This window comes from Pseudopipra pipra, chromosome 20, assembly GCF_036250125.1.
Source record: "Pseudopipra pipra isolate bDixPip1 chromosome 20, bDixPip1.hap1, whole genome shotgun sequence".
Lineage (NCBI taxonomy): Eukaryota > Metazoa > Chordata > Aves > Passeriformes > Pipridae > Pseudopipra > Pseudopipra pipra.
The window spans coordinates 1,386,433-1,412,292 of NC_087568.1; the positions used below are offsets into that span (position 1 = coordinate 1,386,433).

Genomic DNA, 25,860 nt, shown 5'->3' on the forward strand with positions numbered 1-25,860 from the left:
GGAAGCGGTTAAAGTACTAAATGGATAGATCTTCTCTTCCCAAATGGATCACTTTGGGCTGCCGGCTGAAGGCTTACAAATGCATCTGTCAGGGGGAGCCATCCTGTCCCTGCTGACAGATGTGAACAACATTCCCAGCGAGATTACACGGCAGCTTCCTCCGGAGCCGCGCAGAGCCCTCGGGTTAGGGGAGGTAATTGGAGAGCCGGGGCTGCTCAGGGAGGTGGAACTGCCGGGAAAGGCTGCTGGGGAACGGCTGAGCATTGTCCCGATGGAAACCCTGGCTCGGGCACTGCAGGCACGGGAGGGAAGGCTCCGAGTGGCTTCCGAGGGGCAGAGTTACCTGGGCTGTGCAGGAGCTGGAATGAGCCCCTTCACTGTAACCCCAGGTTTGGAACAGCCTGGGGAGGGGACAGGTCTTGCTCCACACTGTGCAGGTATTTCCCCACAGCAGCTCAGCTCAGTGTGGGTTAGGGTTTATTAGTGTTTGAGAGTGCAGAGAATAAAATGATTGTGGGCAATTTCCTATTTTAATCATTTGCTTAAACTGATGTTGGACAATAAGCCTTGTAAATCAAAACTGTGCTCTCTAGCCAGTTAATGGGCCACAGAGACCTTTTCTTTAATTGCTGTGTCACATTTTCAGGAATTCTGTGTGAGGTTCATCAGTGGTATGTCTGCAGGTGAAGAGTCGAGTGCTGTCGTTTCATGTGCTTATTCTTACACCTGAATGGAATTTCTCACTTGGTGCTTTCAACTCTGGTTGGGTTTGAGTTTAACTTTTGTGACTTGCTACCAACTTTGCCTGTTATTATTAGGAGGCACGTGTGCCACCTCTGAGCATGTGAATGTCTCTTCACTGTGGTGAAGTTCCCTCCCTGTGGAGGGAACTGTAAAACCCTTGGTTCACTTAGGTTTGTTTCTTGCCCACAGGAAACACAAGTGGTGTGGAGAACATTCCAGAAGAGGGGTACCTGTAATTGATTTCTCCTCCACTTTTTGCACTGAAACATTCTCATGCCCTGCCCCAGTGCTCTCTGGAGTTCATTTTCCAAAATGCACAGAATCACTGCTGTGTCCAGAACTCGCTCACAGGTGTCACAACACACACCTGATGCTCAGCTCCAGCTTTGAAAGGAGCAGCAAATCCCTTTAGCACAAGCACAGCTCCTCACCAGCCTTGCAGTGGGGCTCTTGAGCACACAGGTTGGGAACATTTTTCTTCCCTTCAGGAGTTTCTCTGTTCCAGGTGGTGACACAAACTGTCCCAGGGCAGTGGTTTGGAGCTCCCTGCAGCAGTGCTGGAGCACATGGCCCGTGTGCTGATAGGGAGCACTTCTGATTTATAATAAAAACTTCATCATTCTACTGAAATTCCAGCTGAAACTTAGGACTAGAGGGCATAGCTTGACAAGCACATATGATTGGAGTCAGTAATGAAAAGGAGCTGTTTCTCTGGTCAAGGAAAAAGGGTTAATTTGCATTGGGATGAAAAGGCTGTTCAGGATCTACTATTTCAACCTGTGATAGACTTAACAGCAGGCTTTGATCCCCAAATGAAATGTGATGGATTTCAACTGATGCCAGATGTCTCAAACCTAGTGGGATCTCTGATTGTCTGCCACATCTAGAATTCTCTCTTCCAGCACTTTCATGTGTGCTTTTAAACGTGGTTTGAGAAGGGAGATTCCTTGACAAGCTAAGCCTTTGGAATCCTCTCTCTGTATTGTCACTTCAGTGGGGATCTTTAGGCTCTCATGCTGTCTGGTACATCCTGCTTTTTCAAACCAAGCCTCATGTGCCAAACTGCTCTAACTCCTTCATAACCAATTTTTTTAAGTCCAGGCAATTTAGTGCCAGTATCATCCGTAACTTTTCTCAGTTTAAGGCTGTTTTGTACCCTCTTATTTGTTATTTAGAGCATTTTACCCTGGCCAAGGAAAACCATTGGCCAATGTATTTCTGTTGGTGTTAAGGGAAACACAACTGTTGACTCTTTTACTCCAAGGATATCTTGTTGCATTTCATAAATCTTGTTATAAACTGCCAAGCCCTTCAGTATGTCCAGCAACAACCAGGGCCTAAGGATACTTCTGAAATAAATTAAACACAAAATAGCCTATCATAAAATTAAATAAATTTCTAAAATGTCAGAGTGATTGGTGACTCACAAGATGAAAGCTTGACTGTTGAGGGTACTTAAAGCTGTGCCCACTCTAAATGGTGTTATGCTTGTGAACTTACAGTTCCTTTGTGCAGAGCAGAGGATGGTGGTACCTGGGCCTGTGAGCCAGAAGGTGTGGGATTCCTGCTCCCCAGGCTGAAGTGCAGTGCTGCAGGCTCTTGAAACAGGTTGGGTTTGTGTAAAATGTTTTTCAATGAAAGCCCAAGGAACAACTGTTTATTTTTCAGAGCGTGAAGTGATGTTGTTTCCCCCTTCTCTGAGGTCAGTGTGTGCCCGTGGGTGCTGCAGGGTCCTGCACACTGCCATGCCAAGCTCCTCTCAATTCCTTTCATTTACAGAAATTCCACAGCTGCTCTGGACCCTTGTTTTCCCCCAGGGTTTTGGAGTGAGCACAAAGGCCCTGGGAAGGGGTGCCAGCTCTGTCCCACTCAGCCCCAGCTGCCTTGGCCATGTCCCAGGGAGGTGTCAGCCCCGAGCAGACGCCCTTGGAACGGGCACCTCCAGCTGCCCGGGCACTTTGAGCTTGACTAGACCATAGGATCGTTCCATCTTCAGTGTCTCTGCTGCAGTTCCCTGGCCCTGTGTGGTGCTGGGGGTCTCCAGCTCCCTCAGGCTCTCTGTGGGCTGGGGCTGCTGCAGCTCCAGGGCCACAGAGCTGTTTGGGAAGGGCTGGGCTCACAGGGGCATTTGGGGAACCTGGGGGGCTTTGTGCAAGGGACACTTGCTGTGACTGCTTAGACATGATCACACTGTGTAGGAAAACAGGAATGGAATGTTTGAATTGACTTTTATTGTTAACAGACAGTGGCAGGTCACCCCAGTAAGCACTTGCAGTTGGCTTTTGTATGTCGAGATGCTCCGTGAGATGAGGTGTGATCCACTTCTGTGGGGTTTGATACTTCTGAAATGTGTACATGAGTCACATGCCTGAGCTACAGAACTTTAACTGAATCATGGGAGGATAATAAACAAAGAGAAGTTTATAACAAAATTGGAGAAAATGCAAAAAGCAAAGAGCTGCTGTGGGAGTGAGGAAAGGCAGGGGTGCAGCTGGCTCTCTGTGGTGGCAGGGGCACTCAGGGGGAGGTGTAAAGCAGAGACACAACTGAAATAAATAAAAAGCTAATGTTCAGAGGAGGCTGGGGAAGGTAAGGCTGGATCTCATCACCATGCACAGGTGTTGCTATGGAGATTTGGGGTGTCTGTGTGTGGTTCAGCTCTGAGTGTGAGAACGTGTCACCAGACGAGTCCAGAAGAGACAATAACGATGCTCTGAGGTCCATGAGGTGCAGGGGGGACGTGGAACAGAGGGATGGCTGAACTGGGAATTTAGCCCACGGAAATTCCCAAAGGAGCCTAGAGATGCCTTGGTTCTTTCAACTGCATTTTGTAAAAATGCTGGAAACATTGGGTGGGGGAAGGAAAGGAAGGTGGGGAAAAAAAAATGTAGTGGTGTACTACTGCAAGGAAAATAATAGCATGTGGAGAGTCATCCCTGAGCAGAGAGAAGGGACTGGCTTTAAAATATGCAGATAAGTAATTGAACTTAATTGCTAAAAATTAAGGTGGAATTTAAAAATAATTCAAAAGGGAAATTCGTATTTTTAATGAAAGGAAGAAAGAAGTGTTTTGATGATGTGTTTTTGCTATTTAAAATCACGTCTGCATAGAACCCCTGAAGAGCATCGTGACTGGCAAACATAACTTAGTTCATTGTCAGAACCCCAAATCACCATTACTAGCTTAAGCCAGAACATGATTCCATGATTAGGAATAATGCTGTCTGGGAGGAGAACTGTTAGCTGCCAGGTGCAGGAGGATGGAAAGAAGCAACACTGGTTTTAAGGATGAATTGCAGAGTTTTATCTCTAAATGCCAGAAGTCTTGGATGACTGCTCCCCAAGGCTGGCTGATGTCTGAGGTATTTTCTGTGCTGGTTCTCTCAAGTCCAGGGGGGGCTGTCCCCAGAGGTGCCCCCTGAGTGCTGCAGTGTGTGGCAGTGCTGTGTGAGGGGCACTGGAAGGGTTGGCCTGAATTTCCTCTTCCTCACACTTATGTCAATCAGGAGGGTGTCAGTGAAGTGAGTGATGATGAATACTATCATTCATGTAATAACCAAGGTCATTATTGACAGAACTGAGTATTCTAGGCCACTGCAGAATATTGTACTGAGCAAAAGGTCAAGATTTGGGAGCTCCCTGAATCCAATCCTGGCTAATACAGACAGATTTTGTAAGCCTGTCACCACAGAGAAGTGTGCCCATCTGTAAAATGGAAATGACTGTTCTGTTTTGCAAGGGAGATGGCAGTTGGTTATGCTGTTATCAAAATATATATAGTATGTGTTATAAATAAATACATGTTAAAATTCCACTTCTGATCTGTGTGAATGGAAGGAGTAAAAGTTATGTGTGCTTGCAACTCAGTCTAGGAGGGGATGCTGCAGGAAATGTGTTGGTGTCAGACAAGTTGCTGAGTCACAATAATTTCAGAGGATGGGTGTGCAGAAGTGCAGCTCTGCCTGTGCACAGCCCAGGAGCTGGGACAGGAGCTGGGACAGCTGAGGTGCTGCTTGTCTTCAGAGGTTCAGAGGAGACCAGAGGTACCACAGGGCCCTTTCCAGGAGTGCTTGCTCTGCTCTTCCATGGTGTCAGCACACCAGGGACATGGAATGGTGGAGCCATCAATGTTAAAAGTTAGTTTTATAAGCAGTTGCTATGGTAATTAGCAAATCTTCGTCAATCATTTGAGAAGGTCCCCCTTGCCACTGGGCTGTGCTGGTGCTGCCCTGGGACACGGAGCCTTTCTGCTGATGAGGTTCTCAAAGGCTGGAGTGTTCCATGAGAGTTGTTCTGGTGAGTTCAGCATTCACAGGTTCTTGCACACTTGGGTTTCCTGCTGTTTCCTGCTGTTTCCTGCTGCAGGTAACACTGAAAAATCCCTCTCTTTTTAGGTTGACTTCACTGGGGATTTCCCCTTCCAGCAGGAAGTTGAGTTCCTGGTTCCACACGGTGTGTTTGCCCCTCCCTGCCCTGGCATGGACATGGTATCTGTGGGATAACTGAGGGATTTGAGAGGTCCATGCTGTGCTTGGGACTCCCCTTCATCTTAATGAGCGCTCAAAAAATATCAAAAGAAGTCATAATGGTGGGACTTTTGCATTCAAGGAAAGGACATGGCTTATCAAACCCTCTCTTCATTAGCAGTGCCTCAGAACTGGAGAAGAAACAGCTGGTTTTTCTGAGGAAGGCATCTTTTCCACTGGCTGCCAGTGTTGATGGTTTCTTAAAGATTTCCCCTCTGCTATTCTTAGAGTTGTTGCATGTTCTTGCCCCTTTGTGTTTGCAGGGCAGCACAGCACTGCTGTCTGAGCACTCTGCCAGCCCCTGATTGCTGTGACACACGTAACCAATGGTGTTCTGAGCTTTTGAGGGGGGCACTAAAAAGGTGATGACATGAGGCAGTGAATGAGGCTCTGTGCAGCCCGGGCAGGAGAGTCTGTGCAGACCTGGTGCAGCACAGGGAGCCTCTGCCTGTGCCTGGCCCTGCTTCCATCAGCCAGGGCTGGGGCACCTGGGCTGGCTCACCTGGGCTGGCTCACCTGGGCTGGCTCACCTGGGCTGGCTCACCTGGGCTGCTTTAGCCTGGGCTGGCTCACCTAGGATGGCTCAGGCAGGACTGTCTCAGCCTGGGCTGTCCCCCCAGGGCTGTCCCCCCGGGGCTGTCCCCCTGGGGCTGTCCCCAGCTGTGTCATGCCCAAGGTTCCAAGCACAGGCCAGCCCAGTGCTGAGCCCGTCCCTCAGCCTGGAGAAGCCCCGTTTGCCGAGGCTTTGATTGGATTCCCAGGACTTGGGGCACTTCTGTTGCTGTCCATGTGTACACGTGTGAGGAAGCTGGGAACGGGGGTGAAGCTAAAAACCAATGCATTCAGATTGCCCTTTTATTTTTGCTTACTCTTCCACCCCAGTGTGATTTATGCTCATTGGAGTCTTTGAACCTCAGGCCCGTGAGTGGAGCCCAGTTTGGGGCTGGTTTGGTGCTGCTGGCGGGGGCTGTGCGGGCGTCCCGTGCTCGGGGCTCTGGGCAACTTCACTGCAGAGCTTCCCTTCCTTTGCTTAACCTCTGACCTGTGAAAACAAGAGTTAATCAAAACTTCTGAGGTAGCTAAGAGGAAGGGGAAGTGTTTGGTTACAAATTAAATATGAGCAAGTCATAAGCCATAAATCTTCAGTAGTGCTACCAGTTGTGCTACTTAAGTTCATGCGGCACAGAAAGTTTTGGGTTATAAACTCCTCTCTTTCTTTGGAGGGGTGTTTAAAGGCTGCCTTGAGGATTTGCTTTTTGTAAGAAAAATTCACATCTTTTTTTTTTTTCCTTTTGCAGAGATCTAGAAGCAAATCGAGATAACTATATTGCTTGGGGTTTTTTTTTTTAGTTTTTTTTCAACTTTAACTGGTCACAGTTTGGTCTAATAAAAGCAGAACTGTTTCACTATTGAGTAGTCAACACATGGAATAAGTGATGAAGTAAAAGTATTGAAGGTGGCAGGATAAATTAGCTTTCTAATGTATCCAAAACTTTTGGGCTGAGGGAGATCCTGAATAGTGCCGTGGCAATGGGGGAGGTGAAAACTGAAGTGAGATTGTCTACAGAATTCCCACAATTCTGTGGTGGGTTTGTTTTATCTTGTCTTGCCCCTCTCTTGAGCGAAGCCTTACAGATCCCTGTGTGTTGTGGGGTGCTGAGTTCTGCTTCAAATACCAGCTCATTTCCTCAGCTCCCAGACTGTGACACTTCTCTCCTCAAAACAAGACGTTATTCTCAAAATAGAAAAAGAAGCAGTTAGTGCTGAGCTGCTAAACTATCACCTGGAAAACAAGGAAGAGTTAAAGTTACAGAAAGGACAACCTGAGGTTCATCAGAGGGTACTGGTGAGGAGACAAGGGAAGGCCAAGGAGTGTGACAGCAGTGCACCCAGGCCCTGGCAGGGCAGAGCAGTGTGAGCAGCAGCCCAGCCCTGACCCTGGGGGGGTCCCTGTGCTGCCAGGACCTGCTCCATGGTCACCCTCAGAGCCTGGGGAACCTGCTTTGCCTCTTTGCTTTGATGCACATACATCATAAACACAGGAGCAGCTTTAAAGGTTCTCGTTTCAGCTCTGCCAGTGCAGCTCTGCAGCTTCCCCACTCGCTGGCACTGCTGGCAGCAACTTGTAAATGTAGTTTTCCAGAAGGTCCCCGAGCGATTAAGAAGAACTTTAATTGTGCCTCCCTGGAAGCAGCTGTGGTTTCCCACTGCCAGGGAGCTTTCTGCCTCCTTGGTTTCCTGTCTTCTCAAACTCTTTTGATAGATGCCTTGCACGGATTTGTTTACCAGGTTCTTAATCTCTACTTAGCAGATATGTTTGGAGAGGATTTCTTGTTACCCTTGTAATGGCTTTTAACTCTGCTGAAGTTTATTTAACTAAACAGAAAGAAAGAAACTTATCTTCTACCTAATCCTTCTGGATTGTTTACAATATAATGCCAAACTTAAATGCTGTTTAAAGTGGTAATTGTCTGTCTTTCTGCTCTATTCCAATACACACTTTGTAAAGATGTTTGGAGCGTATTAATTTAAACGATAATACTGTCATATAACATGAAAAGTTAAGTTGCTTATCAGTATATTTTGATAAGCTACTTACATTTTACAGTAGCATTTGCAGGCTTCAAACAAAGGCTAATGATGGAGTGCCAGTCCCTGTGTCTGTCTCATACACAGCTTCTCACCTCATTTATCACCCAGAGCTGCCCAGCAGAGCACGGGGCACTCCATTCCTTACAGCTGTCAGGATGGAGTCATATTTTATAAAAACTTTAGATCCTGTCTCACTATATCACAGTAGAACCCATTTGCTTCAGAAAGCAGCTGTGGTTAGAGCAGCATCAGGCAGTGCCTCACACTGGCTTTGCATTCGCTGCAGCCCAGGGAAATCCCCCACAGGTCTGGGAAAAGGGGTTGGAATAAAGAGCTGTGCCATGAAAACAGGGCACAGAACCCTCCAAAGCTGTAGTGGAAAGGAACATCTTCTCTGTCTTACTTTGTGCAGTGGAGATGTAATTCAAATGAAAAGGCTGTGATTTTTCTGCATGTTTTGAATCTTGTTTCTTCTTTTCTTTTGGAAGTTGTGTGCAAATGTGAAGGTGAAGTTTCTGTTTGACCAAAGTAAGGGCCAGGCTAAACACAGTGATGGGATGAGATCTGACAACAATTAAAACCTGAGATACTGGTTATACAGTTTAAAAAATCCACTTGTGTGAGGACTCAAACCCAAAATAACTGCCTGGCTTGGCTTTCCAAGGACCCTCAGCAGCTGTACAGGAGAAGAGTTATTTGACATTCAGTATGTTCCAGCACTCATGGACATCAGTGCACAGAGATCTTTGGGGTTAAACCTCGTGTGGGACTGTGTGTGTTGGGGAGGGTGGGCAGCCCTGGTGCTGTGGGGCTGGGTGGTGCCCAGCAGTGGGGAAGGGTGAACTCCAAAGCTCAGCCCTCCAAGGAGAGGGATCCCTCAGCCTCCTGGCAGAGCTCTCCTCCCAGTGCAAGTCTGCTGTGGCTTTCCTGACAGATAATTATGCAGCATCACGTTGGGATGCATCTGTAGCATAAGGGCTGGTGATCCTGGATTTATTAACTGAGATTTAGCAAGTTAAATGTATGCTTTTTCTTTTTTTCTTTTTTTCCAGTTACCTCCCGTGGTTTGAAGTCTTTTATAAGCTGCTCAATGTCTTGGCAGATTATTCAGCAAAAGGACAGGTATTATTCTGAAATACTGACCCTCCTTTTCCCTGCCCAATATCAGATGGGGGCGAGAGGATGAAACGAGCTGGTTGAAGAGGTGCTTCTAGGAGAGCTGACCATGTGAATTATTAATCCCTATGATGCAGTGACATAGAAGGTCATCAGCTTGGGAAGTGCCTCTGAAAAATAAATATGCATTTAAATTATTTTTGGGAAAAGATGAAGCCCGAGGGTGTGGCTGTGGCTCCACCACAATCCCTGGGTTCCTGCAGTGGCCCGTGCTGGGCTGCCCCCTGCCCTGTGCTCAGCAGTCCTGCAATCCCATGTTCTGACAGGGGCTGATCCAAGGTTATTGTCGGGTGCAGGAGGTGTAGAACTAACCCTACTAATGCCAGGTTTACCCACCTGGCATCATCTGGCCCTTCTGCCCTGGAGTTAACCTGGTTGCACCAGTGCCTACTTAGCATTCCTTTTTTTTTTTCCTCCTTATTTCAGGATAGTCAAAGGAGTGAGCTCCTAGAAACATTTCATAAACTCACCATCCCTGAGCCAGGAACCTCTGTTCATCTTGGAGTGGTAAGTGAAGGGGGGAGATGGAAACTAAGGTGCTTAATATTCATTCCATGTCATAACAGAGGAATGTCAACAGCAATTCTCTGTCCTGGAGCTTGTACACAGATGTTGTTTCCCTGTGAGGACACAGAGCTGTGAAATTCCCCTTTTCACATTCGGGGCCCTCTGTTTGCCTCTCCCTAACCTCAGATGTCTCTGAAATGCTGTTCTCTGGTTGGAGGGAGGTTGTGTGTGTTCCCCATGGAGATCTCTGCCATCCCCTGTGACCTGGGGGAGGTCATAGAGCAGCACCAGGACATTTATTGCCCACACTCCTGCACAGCTCCTGGGTCCTGCAAGGGGACAGGGCTGGGGGGGAACAGTCACATACCTGTCACAGCAGCCTTTGCAGTATTCATTGTTTATCACATTTACTGGTTACTTCTCCTCTTCCCCCCTCCCTGAAAAAAACTCATATGAAAAAGAATTTATTTCATTTTTATATCTTGTGAGAAAATTAAGCAAAGCACACCAACAGAACAGATTTGGGATTTTGTTGATGGGATTGCACTTAGTCTTTTGGGGTTTTTGTCTTCAGGCTCCTTTTTGCAGCACACCCCTGTGTCCCAGGCACGGTGACATCCTGCAGAGCCTGTTGCTGCCCCTGCCTGTGGGGAGTTCACAGGGACACTCCCCCCCTCCCATCTCCTCTGCTCCTGCTCCCACAGGACTACCTGGCAGCAGGAGCTGCCCCTGCTCCCCTCTCCTGGACAGGAGCAGTGGTGTGGCCCTGCTGGTCCCCAGCTGGCCCTGGGCTGTCCCTGTCCCCTCAGGGCTCCCTCTGTGTGAGCAGCATTTCTGTTCAGAGGATGAGTGACAAGGAGCCATCTCCCAAGGCTGGGATCAGTTGGGATATTCCGGTTTTTTCATACCAGTGGTTCCAAGGAATGCTGCTGGTCTCCCCTTGTCTCAGATATTTCATGGGCAGTGAAGCAAGAAAGGATATAAAAAGGCAGCCCAGGGACTGTGAGCTGTGGTGTGTTCCTGCATTTTATTTTGGCTGTTTCTGAGCCTGTTTCGGGGTCAGGGTGAGGTTCCTCCATGTGACACAGCTCTGTGTGCTGTTCCTGCATTGCATCTTTGCAACCAGACCAAACCAGTGACACATCAGAAGCAGAAATGGTGTTTATAGTGTCTGTGTTCAGTGTGGCTGTTGGACCCACTTGCTGTTTCAGGTTATGGACTGATCGTGAGGCACTGAATTGCAATAATCAATATTTGCTCTTTTTGTAGCACTCTTACTTTACTGTGCCTGACACCAGAGAGCTTCCCAGTATACCTGAAAATGTGAGTATTTGAGAGGACCCTGCACTTTACTGCTTCTATTTAATGTCACATAGATAACATGTTAGTTTGGTAGTCATGGATTGTATCCTGTGGAATACTGAGCTTTAGGAGCTGGCAATCTCCACGTGTGATTAAAAGCTGAATTGCATGAAGGACAAAGTACTAATGGCCATGTGGAAATGGGCAGAAACAGCAGATCTGCTGATCCTGCACTGGGACCCCTCGGGAAGGATGACCAGGGAAAACAACCTGTTTGGCTTCTGAAAATGTCACACACATCTGATCTCCTCAGAGCCACTGCTCTGGAGACTGTTGGAGCCTCACGAAGTCTGAGGTGTTCCAGCAGGGCTGGGCTTTCCAGCCAGGGCTGGGGGAACACAATGCTGACATTTGCCTCTCCTCAGTGCTCTTTAATGTGCTCCCTCTGTGTCTCAGCCAAATTCCTGTGCCTGACATCCCAGTTTTCTTCCTGGAGCATTGTGTGGTCGGTCTGAGCATCAAATACCTCAGCTGAGGCATGAAAGAAAGGGAAGGCATCATCAAGACATTTCATCTCATTTGGGGATGATTTGTATAGCAGATAGCATTTGGGGCTGTTTGTTTCTCTTTCAAAACACTGCTGATGGCTTCTCTGTGTTGCAGACTCTTCTACTGACACGGATCCTGTAGTGAATTTAATAGATGAGCTCTTTCTTCTGAAGTGCTTTATTTTTGTACCAATACAAATACACTGGTGTAATTCAAGAATCAGTTCCTGAATCTAAACCAGCTATCAAATCCTGCCCTAATTCACAGAGTCACTGATGGGCCTTGGAGGTGCCTGGTGCTGTCAGGTGTCCTGCTGTCCCTGCCAAGGTGGGCTGGGCAGGGTCTGGGGACAGCCAGGGCCCCTCTGGGAACAGGAGAGGGACATTTCATTGGGGTGACAGACCCGTGAGCCAACACGTGTGTCTGTGCCCCTGCCCAGATCAGAAGGGGCATTGTAAGAAAGGGCTCATTGTAAGAAAGCAAAATCCTACAAATCAAGTGCACTGGTCTAACTGAAGCTGCAGTTGACTCTCTGCTATTTCTCAGGCATTTCTCATGTTTATATTTACCTAATGAATATTGTATAATTTCTTAGGAGGTTTTTATCTGGGTGTTAATGCTGCTTTCATGTGGAATTAAAACCTGATAATACAAGGACATTAAAGGAGCCTAAGTCTTCATGTATTTTAATCAATGGACTTGATTTATTCAAAATTCAACATCTCTTATCAGTGATTACGTTTTGAACCCCATATTTAGCAAAAGTTTTAGTAGTGCCAAACTTTGAAGTTGGATGTGATGATGAATGGAGAGCTGCACAGAGCTCTGTTTGGAATGTTAACAAGGCTCTTGGAATTATCTGACTTGGTGTCAGATCCCTGTGTTTAATGAGTTTCATGTGAGGGACATGTAAATGCATTGTGGCTTCAGAAATGGATCGGGGTCACTGCAGGAAATGCAGTGCAAGACTGAGTTTCCTGGGAGCAGCTGTTGTGTTTCAGAAGTATCAGGTAAATTAACAGGCTGAAATGATGACATTTTCTTGGTGATCATACTCTGGGGTATTTTTGTATCACTGAGTCCCTTTTCCTCAGTAGATGATGGTGGAAGAGAAGTCTGTGATTTTTAATCTCAAAACTCAGTGTGCATTTATTGATATTAGATAGCAAATGATCAAATGGATGACTGATCTAGGAACAAACTTCCAAAGGAGCATGAGGGAGTTTTGTGGCACTCTTGGTAAATTTTGAGGAGTGGGGATACCTGTTCCTGTATCTGGTCTGAAAACCCCACTTTTTCCTGCCCCAAGGAAGGTTTAAGTCCTAGGATACAAAATACCCAACCATTATCCTGCAAATTGGAACGCTTTCATTTGTATTTATTTAACTCATTCATGGTTTTGTCACTTAGGAGACATGTCTTTCAAAATACATGTGTAAGGCCCAATTTGAGCTTCAGAGCTGACAGCTTTCTCATAAATACGGCTCCCAGGGAACACGTGAGCTCCTCAGTACCAATACATTTCCATGCAGCCCACATGCTTCCCAGGTGTCCTTGGCAAATCTCTGAGAGCAGACAGGACTCAAACCTCACAAATCTTCCCATCTGAAGGTACATTTGTGTGTCACTCCACCGCAGTGCCCTCGGTGGAGGAACAATCGCGAGTCCAGTCCCACGGCTGTTTTCCTCTCGCAGTGGGTGCTGGTGCCTCACACACACATCCCTGTGGAGCACAGATCCTCCCCAGGCAGGATGCAGGGGCTGTGTGCTCCTTCTGCCGTGCCCCTGATTTGGGTGGCAGCAGAAGTTCAGGGCTCCTTAAAAATGGTTTTAATTCCCCCAGTGTGCGGGAGCTGTGTCGTCACGCGCCGTGTTTTGGCGTCGGGGAAGGCTGGGTGAGAGGGGGAAGAGGAGCCGTAGAGAAGACAGCTTATGTTTAGACAAAAATATCATGTTAATCAGCACAGATGGGATGAGAAATACAGAAAAAGTACATGATAGTTTAATAGGTTTTTGGCAAAACCTGTTGGCTTTTTTTTTTCTCCTTTGACTGTACCTGTCTGTGGCTCCAGCTTTGCTGCAACAAAGACCTGGGTGGTTGTTTTATTGTACATATTTGAAGCCAACCATAATGAACCCAGTTTTTATCTCCCTACATCCTGGTCCCAAAGTCTCCCAAATATAATGCTTAATTTCCCTTCAGTTCTTTGTGTTTGGATGGCAAGCTGGGGAACATATTTTTGCACAGTATGAAGCATCTTGGCAGACTTCTCAGGCCAAGTATCTTGGATCTGTCAAAAGTGCTAATAGGCTTTGTTGAGCTTCTTTAAGTTTCTAAATCATATTTGCTTTTTGCTTTTCTGCACTTTTTTATTTAAGGATGATTAAGATTGCACTTGAATTCATGACTAATCTAATTTTGCTCTCACATGTGCTTTTTGTATAAGGCTGTCTTTATCATATAGCAACCCTTTCGTGTCTGTAAGAAGCTATTTGGAAACAAATTCCCTAATTCAGCATTTCTGGGTGTATTACCTTTTCCTCCACAATGCCCCTTTTCTTTAATTTCTGTGTTTTAAGAAGTGAAAATACCCTCTGCACCCACAAATCCTTTTTTCTTTACCTTGCCCTGTGGAGCCCCTCGTTCTAGGCGAGCAGAACACGCTGGGATCCAGTTGCTTTCTGGTTTTGATAGTGAAGATCTCAGGATCACATTGTGCTGTTTGTTAGGAGACATGTGCAGTGTTCAGTCCTGCCCCACGAGCTGTGCCCTGCAGCACGAGCACAGGGTGAGGGGATGGCCTGGGCATGGAGTGACAATGCAGGAGTGAAACTGTGGCACAACGGAAGAGTGAAATCCGTTTGCCTTTTGGTTTTTTGGGTTATTTTTACTAAGGACACTTGGTTTTGTGATATGGTGAATCAAAACTTCTGTTCTCTCTTCCCAGAGGAACCTGACAGAGTACTTTGTGGCAGTGGATGTGAACAACATGCTGCACCTCTACGCCAGCATGCTGTACGAGCGCCGCATCCTCATCTGCTGCAGCAAGCTCAGCACTGTGAGTAAAATGCACAAGAGTTTCTTCTAGTCACAGGAGCTTTAATTTTTTTTTTTTTGCAGTCATGTATTGGAAATGATCTGATTATCTCCAGGTCCCCCTTTCAATCTCACTTATGCAGCCTCAGCTCAGTTCTGTGCCTGTCTGTGAGCATTTTACAGCACTTCTCTTGGCCTCTGATGTCCAAATGAGAAAGAGTCTTTTGGATACAGGAATTTTTGGGGTTGTTTGGTACGTGAATCTACAAAGGCTTATGCCATAGTGAAGTCCTTTTTTCATAATTTACTTGACAGGAAAAAAAAATAGATAAATGACACTGTCAAATGGATGTCACAGTGACCTTCTCCGGAGGGAGCAGGGGAGTGGGCTGGAGTACATTGACAATCCACAGTTTTGCAGTTGTGTTTGATAAGGTTTAGTCTTAGTGCTACTTAGGCTCCATCAAGTGTCTGAGAGATGAAAGCTGCTGAATATTCTGGAGTACTCTCTTCTGAAAATGGCTGGAGATCAAAACGAGCACAGGCCTGCTCAGTTCAAAGTTTGGTGTTCTGCATTTCAAGGTTTAGCAGTCAATAAGATTGTGATTTTCCTTATAAAAGCAAATGCTCCGTGGTCGTTGTGTTTGCTCTGTAAAAGGCTATTGATTGCTGTCCTTTGTGAGTGACGAGGATGGTTTAACTAATTTTGCTTTCTAGTGCTGTGGACTGAGCACTTGAGTGGCCCTGCCTAAGACAGAGCTGCCATTTCCATCTCGTGTGGCATTAACCAGGCTCTGACTGTATGGCCATGACCTGCTTTGTGTCTGAGATTAGAACTGCTCCCTGGAATTGTCAGTGCTCGAGAAGGCTGAAGTGGTGTCCATAAACCCACGCAGGGTGGTCTGTCAGCACAGGGCAGGGAAGTGAGAGAGAGTAAGGCCTCATACCCAATCTCAGAATAACTACTGCAGTGTCATTTTGAAGGGTAAGTGAAAGGAGGAGAATTAGAATAACCTCTGGGACCTATTAATAGTTATTAATAATGTTTACAATCAACCCCACATTTAACTGAAAGCATTTAAGTATTATGAAGTTTAAAACTGTAAAAAACTTGCAAAATCTTAACTTCTATATCTGCCAAGTGTTCTGTGTCATCGCTGCTAAAATAAGGAAAAATCCGTCCAGGTAATGGAATAAAATGAAGGAGAGGTGTTTATTTCAGCAACCTGCAGAATGAAAAGAACAGCAAATGATCAGAGAGGAGGGAAGAAGAGAAGGGCTGCCCAAAGCATTTCAGAGGTTGTGTGGTTGGTTGGTTTAATCTCTCCCTTTGTGACAGAGCCTGGGAAGAGGAATTACTTACCTGTCACTTTGCCTTCCTTAATGAGCCAGTTCACAAGTGGGGCTGGGTTTTTTTTCCCCATCTTTCTGCTATTTCTCTTCCTTTTGCCTCTGTCCAAGATAAAAGCGTGTCTGGTTCTGGGGAGGGAGGGGTGTTCATACTGTGTGTTCTTAGCTTACAACTTTATATCTGCAGTGCTCCAAGCCTGGAGTGACAGTGTAAGACAGGTTTGAAGGCTGGGCCGGAGCCAGCGATTCCCTGCTCGGCGGGTTCCAGCAGTAGGAACAAGCTGCATTATTTTATTTCAAACTGTGCTCAGCGGAAGCCAAGACCTTGTAACTGGAAAGGAACCAAACCCAGAATCCTCCGAGTGCAGCAGGGTGGGTGGGGCTGGGGGGGCTGCCTCCTTTGTCTGGAGTTCTCCCTTCTCCAGCGAGGGAGTGGAAGGGACCTGTTTGCAGTTCATTTGTTCTAACTTTGGGAGACACACTTTGTGCTTAGGGCTTGAATTTGGTGTCAGGTAAGAGAGGGAGAGTTAAACCATCCTGGGTGGAAAGGCTTTTATGGGGGGGTGCATTCTGAGCTACAATACATCATCTCAAATTCAGATTTTGATTTTCAACATCCTTACATGCTTAAGTTGAATGAGATTTAGAATGAGGCTGTGTTTATTAGCTGTTTTATAAATCATGTGTACTGAACCCATAGAAGAATTATTGGTGTTTTCTTGGATTTTATTCTGTTTTCCTACAAAAGGAAATGCAAATAATTTCTCCAAATGTTAAAACAATTATTGCTGTTACATTTCCTTACATATTCTGTGATCTAACTGCTCAGGAAAGGCCAGATATGAACCAAAATGCATGAACCCCCAGTGCTTGGCAGCAGCCCCCCTGCTGGTGGGAGCATGCTGCTGCAAAATGAGGCTGGAGCTCTCCTTGCATCCCGAATTCCCTTTTCCATCAGAACTGCAGCCCTGCCACCCCCAGGGGTGTTCCCTGGCTGGAGGCAGCAGCAGGCTGTGTCCCACTGTAGGAAGGGAAGCTCTGGAAAGCCTTTGGCTTGGCCATTTCAGGGATGTTCCTGTCTGGCTCCATCACCCTGAGGGGGATTTCTTTGCCCCATTCCCTGTTATCTCTGCAGTGTCAGTGCAAAGCAAAGACTCCCTGGATGCTCTGTTGTTCCTGGGAGCTGAGCTTCCCCTGCCACTTCTCCCACATCACAGGAAGCTCTGATACATCCTCCTCCTCCCTGGTGGGGGTCTGAGGAGCCTCAGGGCTCTGAGGGTAAGGAAATGGAACAACACTGTGGTGGGTGTGATTCACCACATGTCCCTGGGATGCCCCAGAGCTCAGAGCTTGCCCAGCTCTGGTGCCCCACCTCTGTTCCTGTCCCTGTAGGTCTGGACCTTCACACGCCCCCTTTGTGACTGCCCTGCTCTTACTGCTTGACTCTTGTGTAGCTCAGATTTCTGCTTTGTTCTTAGCCCCAAATAATGCCAAAGAAGCAGCTCTTCCAGCCATGCAGAAGGTGGGTCTTTGCTCAGTGTTTGTGTTGCCCCTTGGGAGGCACATCCTGCCCTGGGAGCCCGGGCAGTGTGTGTGCCAGGAGCAGGGACAGGCACCGGGAATGGCCCGTGGTGGTTCTGCATCAGTGGCTGACAAAATCCCATTGGTTTCATTTGCTCAAATAAGACTTTCAGAGTATTAAATGTCAAACTGCAAGGAGTGCCCAGTGCCTGGTGTCTCCCTTGCACAGAGATCCCCTTTCCCCTCCAGCAGCAGCTGCTCCGAGCCGGGGCAGTGGAACTAATGTGATTCCAGTGCTGCATTCCCAGAGCTGGGGCAGTTGGGTGTTTCTCAGGCTGCCTCATTGGGAAGGCCTGTTCCCTGGAAAGGCCCTGCTCCCTGGAAAGGCCCTGCTCCCTGGAAAGGCCCTCTTCCCTGGATGGCAGTCCCTGACCAGGGAGGTGTCCAGCAGATCCTGAGCCCTCCCCAGGCTAGAGCTGGGGACAGTGGTTGGGTGTGACCTGAATTCCTGCCCTGTCCCAGGGTGGGAGGACATCTCCAGAGGGGGTGCAGGCTCTGCTCAGGGCTCTGCAGTGCTGAGCATTGTGGCTGGTGAAAGATTCAGGAATACAGATGGAAAACTGCAGTGGGAAAGCATTCCCCCTTTTTCCTGCTGCACATTGTGGAACTAGTCAGTGCCTTTCATCTAATCTGTGAGAGGAGCATCTTCTCCAGTAGGAATAATGTAAAGATAAGTTGAAATATAATGGGGTAGGGATAAATCTTGAGTGTTTCATGAGTCATAAATCCAGAATAAACTCTAGATTTTGTAGCTTCTAAATGTAGTGTCCCAACATCCTAATATTTGCATCCCATATGGACCACTAAATAACCTTCACCTGCAGATAAAGAGCTTGTTTTGAGAGAGACTCAACAGGTACTTGCTGTGCCCTGTCTGCTCCCAAAGGCACAGTTTCCTTGGGATGGTGGTTCAAATCTAGTTTAAATTCTTGCATATTCTCACTTCTGGAAACTTGTTATCAGCACTGGGATGCTTTGGAACTTTGTGGACTCTTTTGTTATGACACTTTCTTTTCAGAAATTTGTCTTTGTGTGATAACATTCTCCCTTGAAGAAACTACAGCTCTTTGAGCTACATTTTTATGAAAAAACTTGAAACCTGTCACAGTGAGGACTAGAACTAGTGAATGCATAAACAGAGGCTACTGGGGAAGAGTAAATATGATCTTTGCAGAAGAAATCCATGCTCAAATCTTAAAACTCTTTGAAAATGTAGATGAAATTGAAGAATGTTGAATTCTTCCAAGTACTGAAGAAATTTTTGTGTCATAGGAGAGTTTGATCCTCTGGAAGGTAAAAAGCTGGCTGTGTTGTTCAGAGGCATAAGGGTAACACATAAAATACAGGGCTGTCTCCCACCCTCCTGCCCAGTGAGCTGCATTCAGTGGGACAGCCAGGAGCTGGGGCTGGCAGAGGCTGCACAGAGGGGCTGTGGCAGAGAACAGACCCCAAACTGTCCCTGGTTGTGACACGGAGCCTGAAGGTCCTGGACTGGCTCATCCACCCTTTCCCTCCCCAGCCAGGGGTTCCCTTTGAGAGCTCTGTAATTCACTGCTCTCTCTTAATTAATAGTAATGAGGGTCATCTCTTCTTTTTTAAGGGTTACTCCACATCTAACTGAATTTGGAGTAATGCCACGACATGTCTGTGCTTGGTTTCCTCTCAGACACCTTCAGGCCACCACGGGGGCCTCAGTCCCTTGGGCTCTGTGCCCTCAGTGCCTGTGAGCAGGTTCTCAGGGCATCCTGGGCAGGAGTGCAGGGGAAGGGACACTGCACTGCCCAGCAGGGCAGGGGGGCTGTGCCTGCTGTCACCTCTGAGCCCGTGGCTTGGATGTGGCTGTTCAGATCCTCTCCTTACAGTACTTTCTCCACAGCTTTTGCTGAATTTCCTTACTGAGCATTACCACCTTCTCATTTTAATATCCTTGGTGAATGTGACAAATATCCTGCTTATCTTCTCTTCCAAATTAATAATTATCGTTTGGAATAGGGTTGAGAGCAGTAATTTCCTCTGTGAGGATTCTCCCCATGGCTTCACTGGCACTTGCCTTTGCTCTTTCAGTACTTGCCCACATCAAAACTCTTCTGTGTGTGTTTTTAACAATATAACTGAGAAATTCAATGGATCAAATGATTAGATGAAGAGCCATTAGACAAAAACCCCTTTTAAATAATCAAGATTTAATCACTGAGTTTGGTGTGATATGTGTTTTTCAGTTTGTGTTATAATTTCAGTGCATTTTTATGCTATCTAATGGATGGTAATTTCCAGGATTGGGGATTTGCCTCTACTATTCCTTCAGTCCCCTTTGAGTTTTCATTTCCACGTTTCTGTTGCTTTACAGAACACTGGGTGTTCTTTGCAGGTTTTGTTTGTTGAGTGAATCATGTTCTCAGCTGTTCACAAAGTCAGTTGGATGGGAACCACCACAAACCCCTCGTGTTCACCCCCGAGCCCCTTGTTTTTAACAGCAGCTCTGTATTTTCCAATGAAACATGTTGCTATGAAAGCAGAATGGATTCTTTACTTTGTGTCTAACTTTGCTGTGGGAGCCTTGGGCCTTGGCCTGTTTCTGATGCAGTTTTGGTGTGTTTTTCAGTTAACTGCCTGCATCCATGGCTCTGCAGCCATGCTCTACCCGATGTTCTGGCAGCACGTTTACATTCCTGTTCTGCCCCCACATCTGCTGGACTACTGCTGGTAAGGCCACCTTGGTGTCTGTGTTATAGATGTGTGTGTACCCCTGGGACTCACAGCAGTGCTCACCTTTCTGTGGGCTGTCCTGAGGGCTCTTATGATGCAACTGTTACTCTAAAAATACAGTGTATTAAGGAGGCACCAACCCAGTAAGTACAAATATTTATGGCAAGAAGTGACTGCCTGTCAGTGTGTTGAAACAGTCTGATAGGAGGAGTGGTTGCTGTGGAATGCTGCAACTCAGATATTGTGTCATTAAACTCTGTTTTCAGCATGTCCATGTTAAATATTCCAGTGTGAATTAAGACTCCAACAGGATACATTTTTCTCATTTTCCTGCTTTCCTGAACCTCTGTTGGGGGTGGGAAAAAAACTATTTAAAAAAAAACCTCTTAAAAAAAACCCTGTTTTCCTGTGGTGATCTTTCATTATGAGTGTGTGTTTAGAACATGATATTTACCTCGTTGAGGGGAATGAGTGACCTTACCTCAGGCTTCCTCAAGAAGTTAAACCTCCTTCAGAGGCTTTGGCTTGGGAGACTGGTTACCCATCCACCTGGGAGAGAGGCTGAGCCCAGAGCCCTGGGAGGGCAGAAAGCAAACCCTGGGCACTGGACCCCAGGAGGGGAAGCCACAAGTCCCTGGGCCCCACTGGATGGGTTCTCTCATGGCCAGGGAAGGAGGGAGCAGGCCCTGGGAGCAGGCCCTGGGAGCAGGGAGGTTCCAGGCTCTGTGGCTGTGGGGCAGGGTGTCATTGCCTGCTCACAAATACAACTGATTGCCTTCCCCAGCAAGGAGCTTTAATTGGAGAGGTGGCTGCACACTCTGTCATTGTTTGAACAAGTCAATTTAGCAACAGTTTATGTGCCATAAATATATTTCTCAAAATAGAGTCCATCTATTTTGTAACCATGTGAACTTGCAGATGTCATTTTTGCCTGGGAGGACTGAGCAATCAGCTCCCTGCTCTCTGCTTTAAGGCAATATTTCTGCTTACTGGTGTCTGCCTCTTGAGGGAAATGACCTGAGATACTTCAAAATAGAAGAGTTTAATTTAATTTTAATTGTTGCCTGGTTATTTCCTTTGCAAATATGACGTAAGAATTTTGGAGAGCCGGGGTGGGAACAAAATTTAAAGCAATGAGAATTCTTCAGTTCTTATGAATACAGAATATCATGTTGATCAGTTGGCTGTGCCCTTTTACTGACTGTGCTGTGATGCTTTTGAATCTTCTCTTTTGAAACTCGCAGAAGGGTGGATAGACTGTGTCACTCGTGATCTCTGAACGTTTTTGGAAAAAAGTGTATTCCACCTGTGATTATTTGCCTTTTGCTTCCCATTTCCCTCTTGATTGGATTTTCTTAAGCTTAATATTTCTGTTCCCCTGCACTGCTGCCTGATGTGCCCACCCTCAGAGCTGGAGATGCCAGAAGGTTGTGTTTCCAAAATGCTCCCAAATGCTCCCAAATCCCCCTGCTCTGTGCTGGGGCTGCTGAGTCAGTGCTGGGGGTGCAGCACCACATCCATGGCTCTGGAGTGACTTCACTCCTCTGATCCCTGCCCTGCAGATTAGCTGAGGACAGGGGGTGGGAGGGGAAGCAAGAGGAGGAGTGCTGTCCTTAATTTGATTTTTTAGTTAGGCACCATTCTTTGATATGTTTTCAGCCCAGGGAAAGATTCTGGGGGGAGGAGACTAGAAACTGGTGGTGACACTGCCACTGGATGCACAGATTGCAGCCCGGAGGGCTCTGGGTGGCACTGCCACTGCCTGGCACACCCGGGCACTCCCTGAAGGCTCTGGGAGCTGCTCTCCTGCTCTGGGCCTGTGTGTTCTCTGCATCATTCCAATTTATGCAGTCAAGTTTCTGACTGGTATCAGTCACCCCAATAAATTTGGGGTTGAATTCTGTCGCATTTCAGTGAGGGATCTCAGGAGAAATCAGGAGACTGCCCTGGAGAGGGAGGTGCCACTGGTGGGAGAGAGCCACCCCTTAGGTCAGTGTTTGAATATCAAGACATGGACTTAGTGAATGTGATCTCACCCATTTTCCTGGAACAAGGAAGCAAAATGGTGCAGTCCCTGTGTAGCTGTAAATAGGAAGCTTTTGGAGATCCCTGGGCTTTTACGTTACTGTTTTTGGTGAATTGCAGTATTTTGTAAGGCTGGGCTTTTTCACTTAAGAAGAAATGGCCCTCTGTTTCACCTGCTTCTCTTCCAATTAGCAGTTTCCCACCTCTTGGGAGCATAATTAAGAGGTCTCTCGTTTGCCTAAGGAAATGAATTAAAGAAATTGTAAAAATGTAACTGTAATAAATGGGCACTCTACAGCCATTATGTCCCCAAAATCCACATTCATGCTTGGGCAGTGCCACTTTACTGATTGGATATTTACCTCTGTAGCTCCTGTGACTGTAAATAAGGCTGCTTGCCTTGGGAAGCAGCTCGGAGCAGGAACGACCCCTCTCTTTGTTGCAGGGGCTCTCGCAGCACTTTGTTTGAGCAGCAGAGACGGGGCAGGAATTGATACTTCTGCCTTTGGCACTTAATGGCTGTGGGCTGCCAGCAAACAACCCGCAGTCATTAGGAGCTGGGGCTGTAAGAAGGCCCAGGACTGATGAAGTGTCGGGCAGTGGGAAGGCCTGGCCCGAAGGGCAGCCTTTAATCTGCCGGGGCTCCCCGAAGGATTAAAGCTTGTGCCGGGTGTTTCTCCCTTTGTACAAGGGATGTGTCTCGCTGAACTTCCCTTGAAAGTCTTGGAAGTACCATCTAACCTGATAAAATATTAAAAGCTGCGTGAGTGTTCCGTGTCTTGGGACGTGAATCTCAGTGAGGAAGAACTATTTGAGTGTGCCCTGAGTGGGGAAGGGGGACACACACCACCTTCCCCTGCACAGGATGGTGACAGGGTATTTAAATAATGGCACATGATTAACTCATGGCAAAGAGAAATGGTGATAAAAGCAACTTATGAAGCCTGACATGAACCTTCAACATTTACTTCCAGGTGTGTTTCCTTTTCAGTCAGATCGATGAGAGTTGACAGAAGAATAGAATCTCCCTGGTAGATTTTATTGGAAATATTTATGCTCTTTACCAGATTATATTTTATTGAGGTTATTTTTGCAGTCCCTGTAATTGTTTTATGTGCTGTGCTGCCTTTACATGTAATGTCTGTCACTCCACAATTTGCATCCAAAGCTGATCCATATATCTGGAGCCAGATCTTGTCTGTAATTCATTAAAATCCTACTGGAGGTGCCTGGTTTTAAGGTTTAGACATTGTTATTGTCCTTTTGTTGATAAACTGGAGGATTCACAAATGGGTGTGATGCAGTTAGAGCCCTTGCCCGGGCTCAGATGTTGCTGTGCTGGGTGACAGACTCTGCGCTGGAGACGTCACTGCCCGGCCGGGTTGCTGGAGTCCTGCACTCCCCCTGCTTCCTTCCATTCCAGCTGCCATGCCTCCACTGGCTGAGACGTGCAGGCTTCAGACTTCCTGCCGAGGTTGCGACTCTGCGCTCAGGGGCCGGGAGCTGCCGAGCTCCTGGAGGTTCCTAATTGGAAGCACGTTGGTGTGGGTGCGGAGGAGCCGCGGCAGCAGAGCCCACGGGACGCGCTGCAGCCAAACCCGCCCTTGTTCCCCGGGGAGAAAATTCCCGGGAATTTTCTCGCTCCTGGACTGTGGCCACTGGAAATGAAGAGCTGGTGTTTGCCACAAACCAAAGGTGCAGAGTGACCAGCAGAGCTCTGCTCAGCTGAGCACTCCTTGTGTCCCGGGGCAGTGTCCTGGTGTGTGGTGGGAGTTCCTGTCCAAGGGCTTGGGGGTGTGCTGTGCTTCTCACCCCTGGAATTCCCAAGGAATCAGAAGGTTGGGGGTCAGTCTGTGCTGTACCAGTCCCTCTGGGCTCTGTCACAAGGGGCTGCAGGGCAGGGGGTTCTCGTGCAGTTCCTGCAGGGATGTGTTCCAGTGTTCCCCAGGGAACTGGGAAGGGGCTCTGGAAGTTACGTGGGTTTAATGTCTTCAAACAGGAAAAAAAAGGGGTCTCATATAGAATGTCTAATGCAGAGGCTGCTTCCACCTCAGTGGAGCATCCAACAGAATGGCTGTTTGAGGGGGTGTGTAAATAAACAACATAAATATTAATATGCTTATCAGTAAATATATATTTTTAAGGTATTTTCCAGGAAAAGGAGGAGCAGGAATTTTGCTGCTCTGGTGTCTCAGGGTTTTTTTCAGCACTGCACTGCTCTTACTGAGCAGTAGGCACCAGCTCAGAGCAGCAATATGGGAGATATTTTAATCCAAGGCAGTACAGTGACATTTCTCTCATTTTTTCATCTGAAATTGAAAATGAGCTCGTTGAGCTGCTGCATCCAAAGCGAAGGGAGGCTCTATTTTAGAAGTTGTGTCTGTCTGTGTTGCTCTGTTTCGCAGGCAGGATGTGCCATATTTGCAATTAGCAGCTCTGGCACCTCCCTGATGGCTCTGATGGCTCAGTGTTGGAAGCTGGACCCAGAGCCCCAGTCCCTGGGCAGCACACCAGTCTGCCTGGAACCTTCCATTCTGGTCCCCAGCAAAGGCATCACCTGTGCTGGGGGATGAACTGGGGCCTGAGAGCCTCTGGGGGTATCCAGGTTTTGTGTTCTGAGGGGGATGTTGCTATCAGTGTGTGTCCTGGGAACTCTGGAGTTTAGCAGAATCTTCAGAAGCAATTTTTGTGTTTTCTTTTATAAATGTAAACGTGTCGAGGTTTATACTTAAAAGTGAATTGCTTAAAAATGTGCCTGGACTCATTCAAAGAACTCAAAACTTGTAGTACCAGGTGATGCATATACACTAAATTAGCCACTTGACACTGCAACAGCATTTTTTGAAAGAATGCTCTTAGAAAACTCTGGGTATGTTTTTAAAATTGCAATAATACATTTTTTTTGTTTTATCTAACAAAAGACTCCACTATTAGAGGTATGTTTAGATGCTATCCTTAGGTACCTGCCTGAACTTAGGCACTTGAAAATTCTTCTGTCAAGAAAAATTAAAGTCTTACAGGCCTGAGAGGATATTGCATTGTAAAAACAGTCTTTCAAATCAGGAATAACATTTTGTTCACACATGGTTTGTTTATATATCTATGTATATATCAATTTTTAAGCAAAATCTAGTCCAGTGTCACAGTGTTTTCCTGTAGCTAGTTTTGTAAGTCTGACGTGTGATTCTAGTGTTGTGGGAATGTAAAGCTGGTTTTTTTCTTCTCTGCAGTGCCCCCATGCCCTACCTCATTGGGATACACTTGAGTCTGATGGAGGTAAGTCTCTCTCACCGTTTCTGAAACTGTGAGTAGTGTAATGATTTAGAGCCAGATTCCACGAGCAATGATACATTCATTCATATGCTTAAAAATGAACTGATGCTGTTAATCTGGGTGTGCTGAGGGAGTTGAGCCCACGTGGGGCTGGTGAACTGCAGGAGCCCTGTTTGCTCCCTGGGCAGCCTCTGTGCGCGGTGACGAGCTCACCACGTGTCCCTCCCCATCCTGGGGCTCCACTTAGTCCCTTCAGTGCCTTGCTTTGACTGAATCACGAAGGCAGAGTCGATATTAAACCACAATGTTGACAGTTACAGTTCTCTTTTAGGCTTTTGCAGACAGATTGTAATTTTTTTAATGTTCGAAAGATCTGAAAAGAAGGAACTTGCTGTTAATGTTAACACAAAGCTGGCAGGGAACCAGCCCTCACAGAAAGCTTCTCCTATAAACAATTCCCAGTACTTCATGTGACTTTTTAAAAACTCTAAA

The 25,860-nt window shown here is 46.8% G+C and overlaps 1 protein-coding gene across 6 annotated transcripts in view; it reads left to right on the forward strand.

The window, feature by feature from the left end:
* The window catches only part of DENND1A (DENN domain containing 1A), a 152,995-nt gene that overhangs the window by 58,806 nt on the left and 68,329 nt on the right, over window positions 1-25,860 (forward strand). For all 6 annotated transcript variants that reach the window (XM_064676561.1, XM_064676563.1, XM_064676562.1 and 3 more), the window contains 6 exons: window positions 8,915-8,984; window positions 9,465-9,545; window positions 10,815-10,868; window positions 14,345-14,455; window positions 19,967-20,067; window positions 25,326-25,371. In XM_064676561.1, coding sequence (XP_064532631.1) covers window positions 8,915-8,984; window positions 9,465-9,545; window positions 10,815-10,868; window positions 14,345-14,455; window positions 19,967-20,067; window positions 25,326-25,371 — 463 coding nt within the window. The remainder of the gene's footprint in view (window positions 1-8,914; window positions 8,985-9,464; window positions 9,546-10,814; window positions 10,869-14,344; window positions 14,456-19,966; window positions 20,068-25,325; window positions 25,372-25,860) is intronic.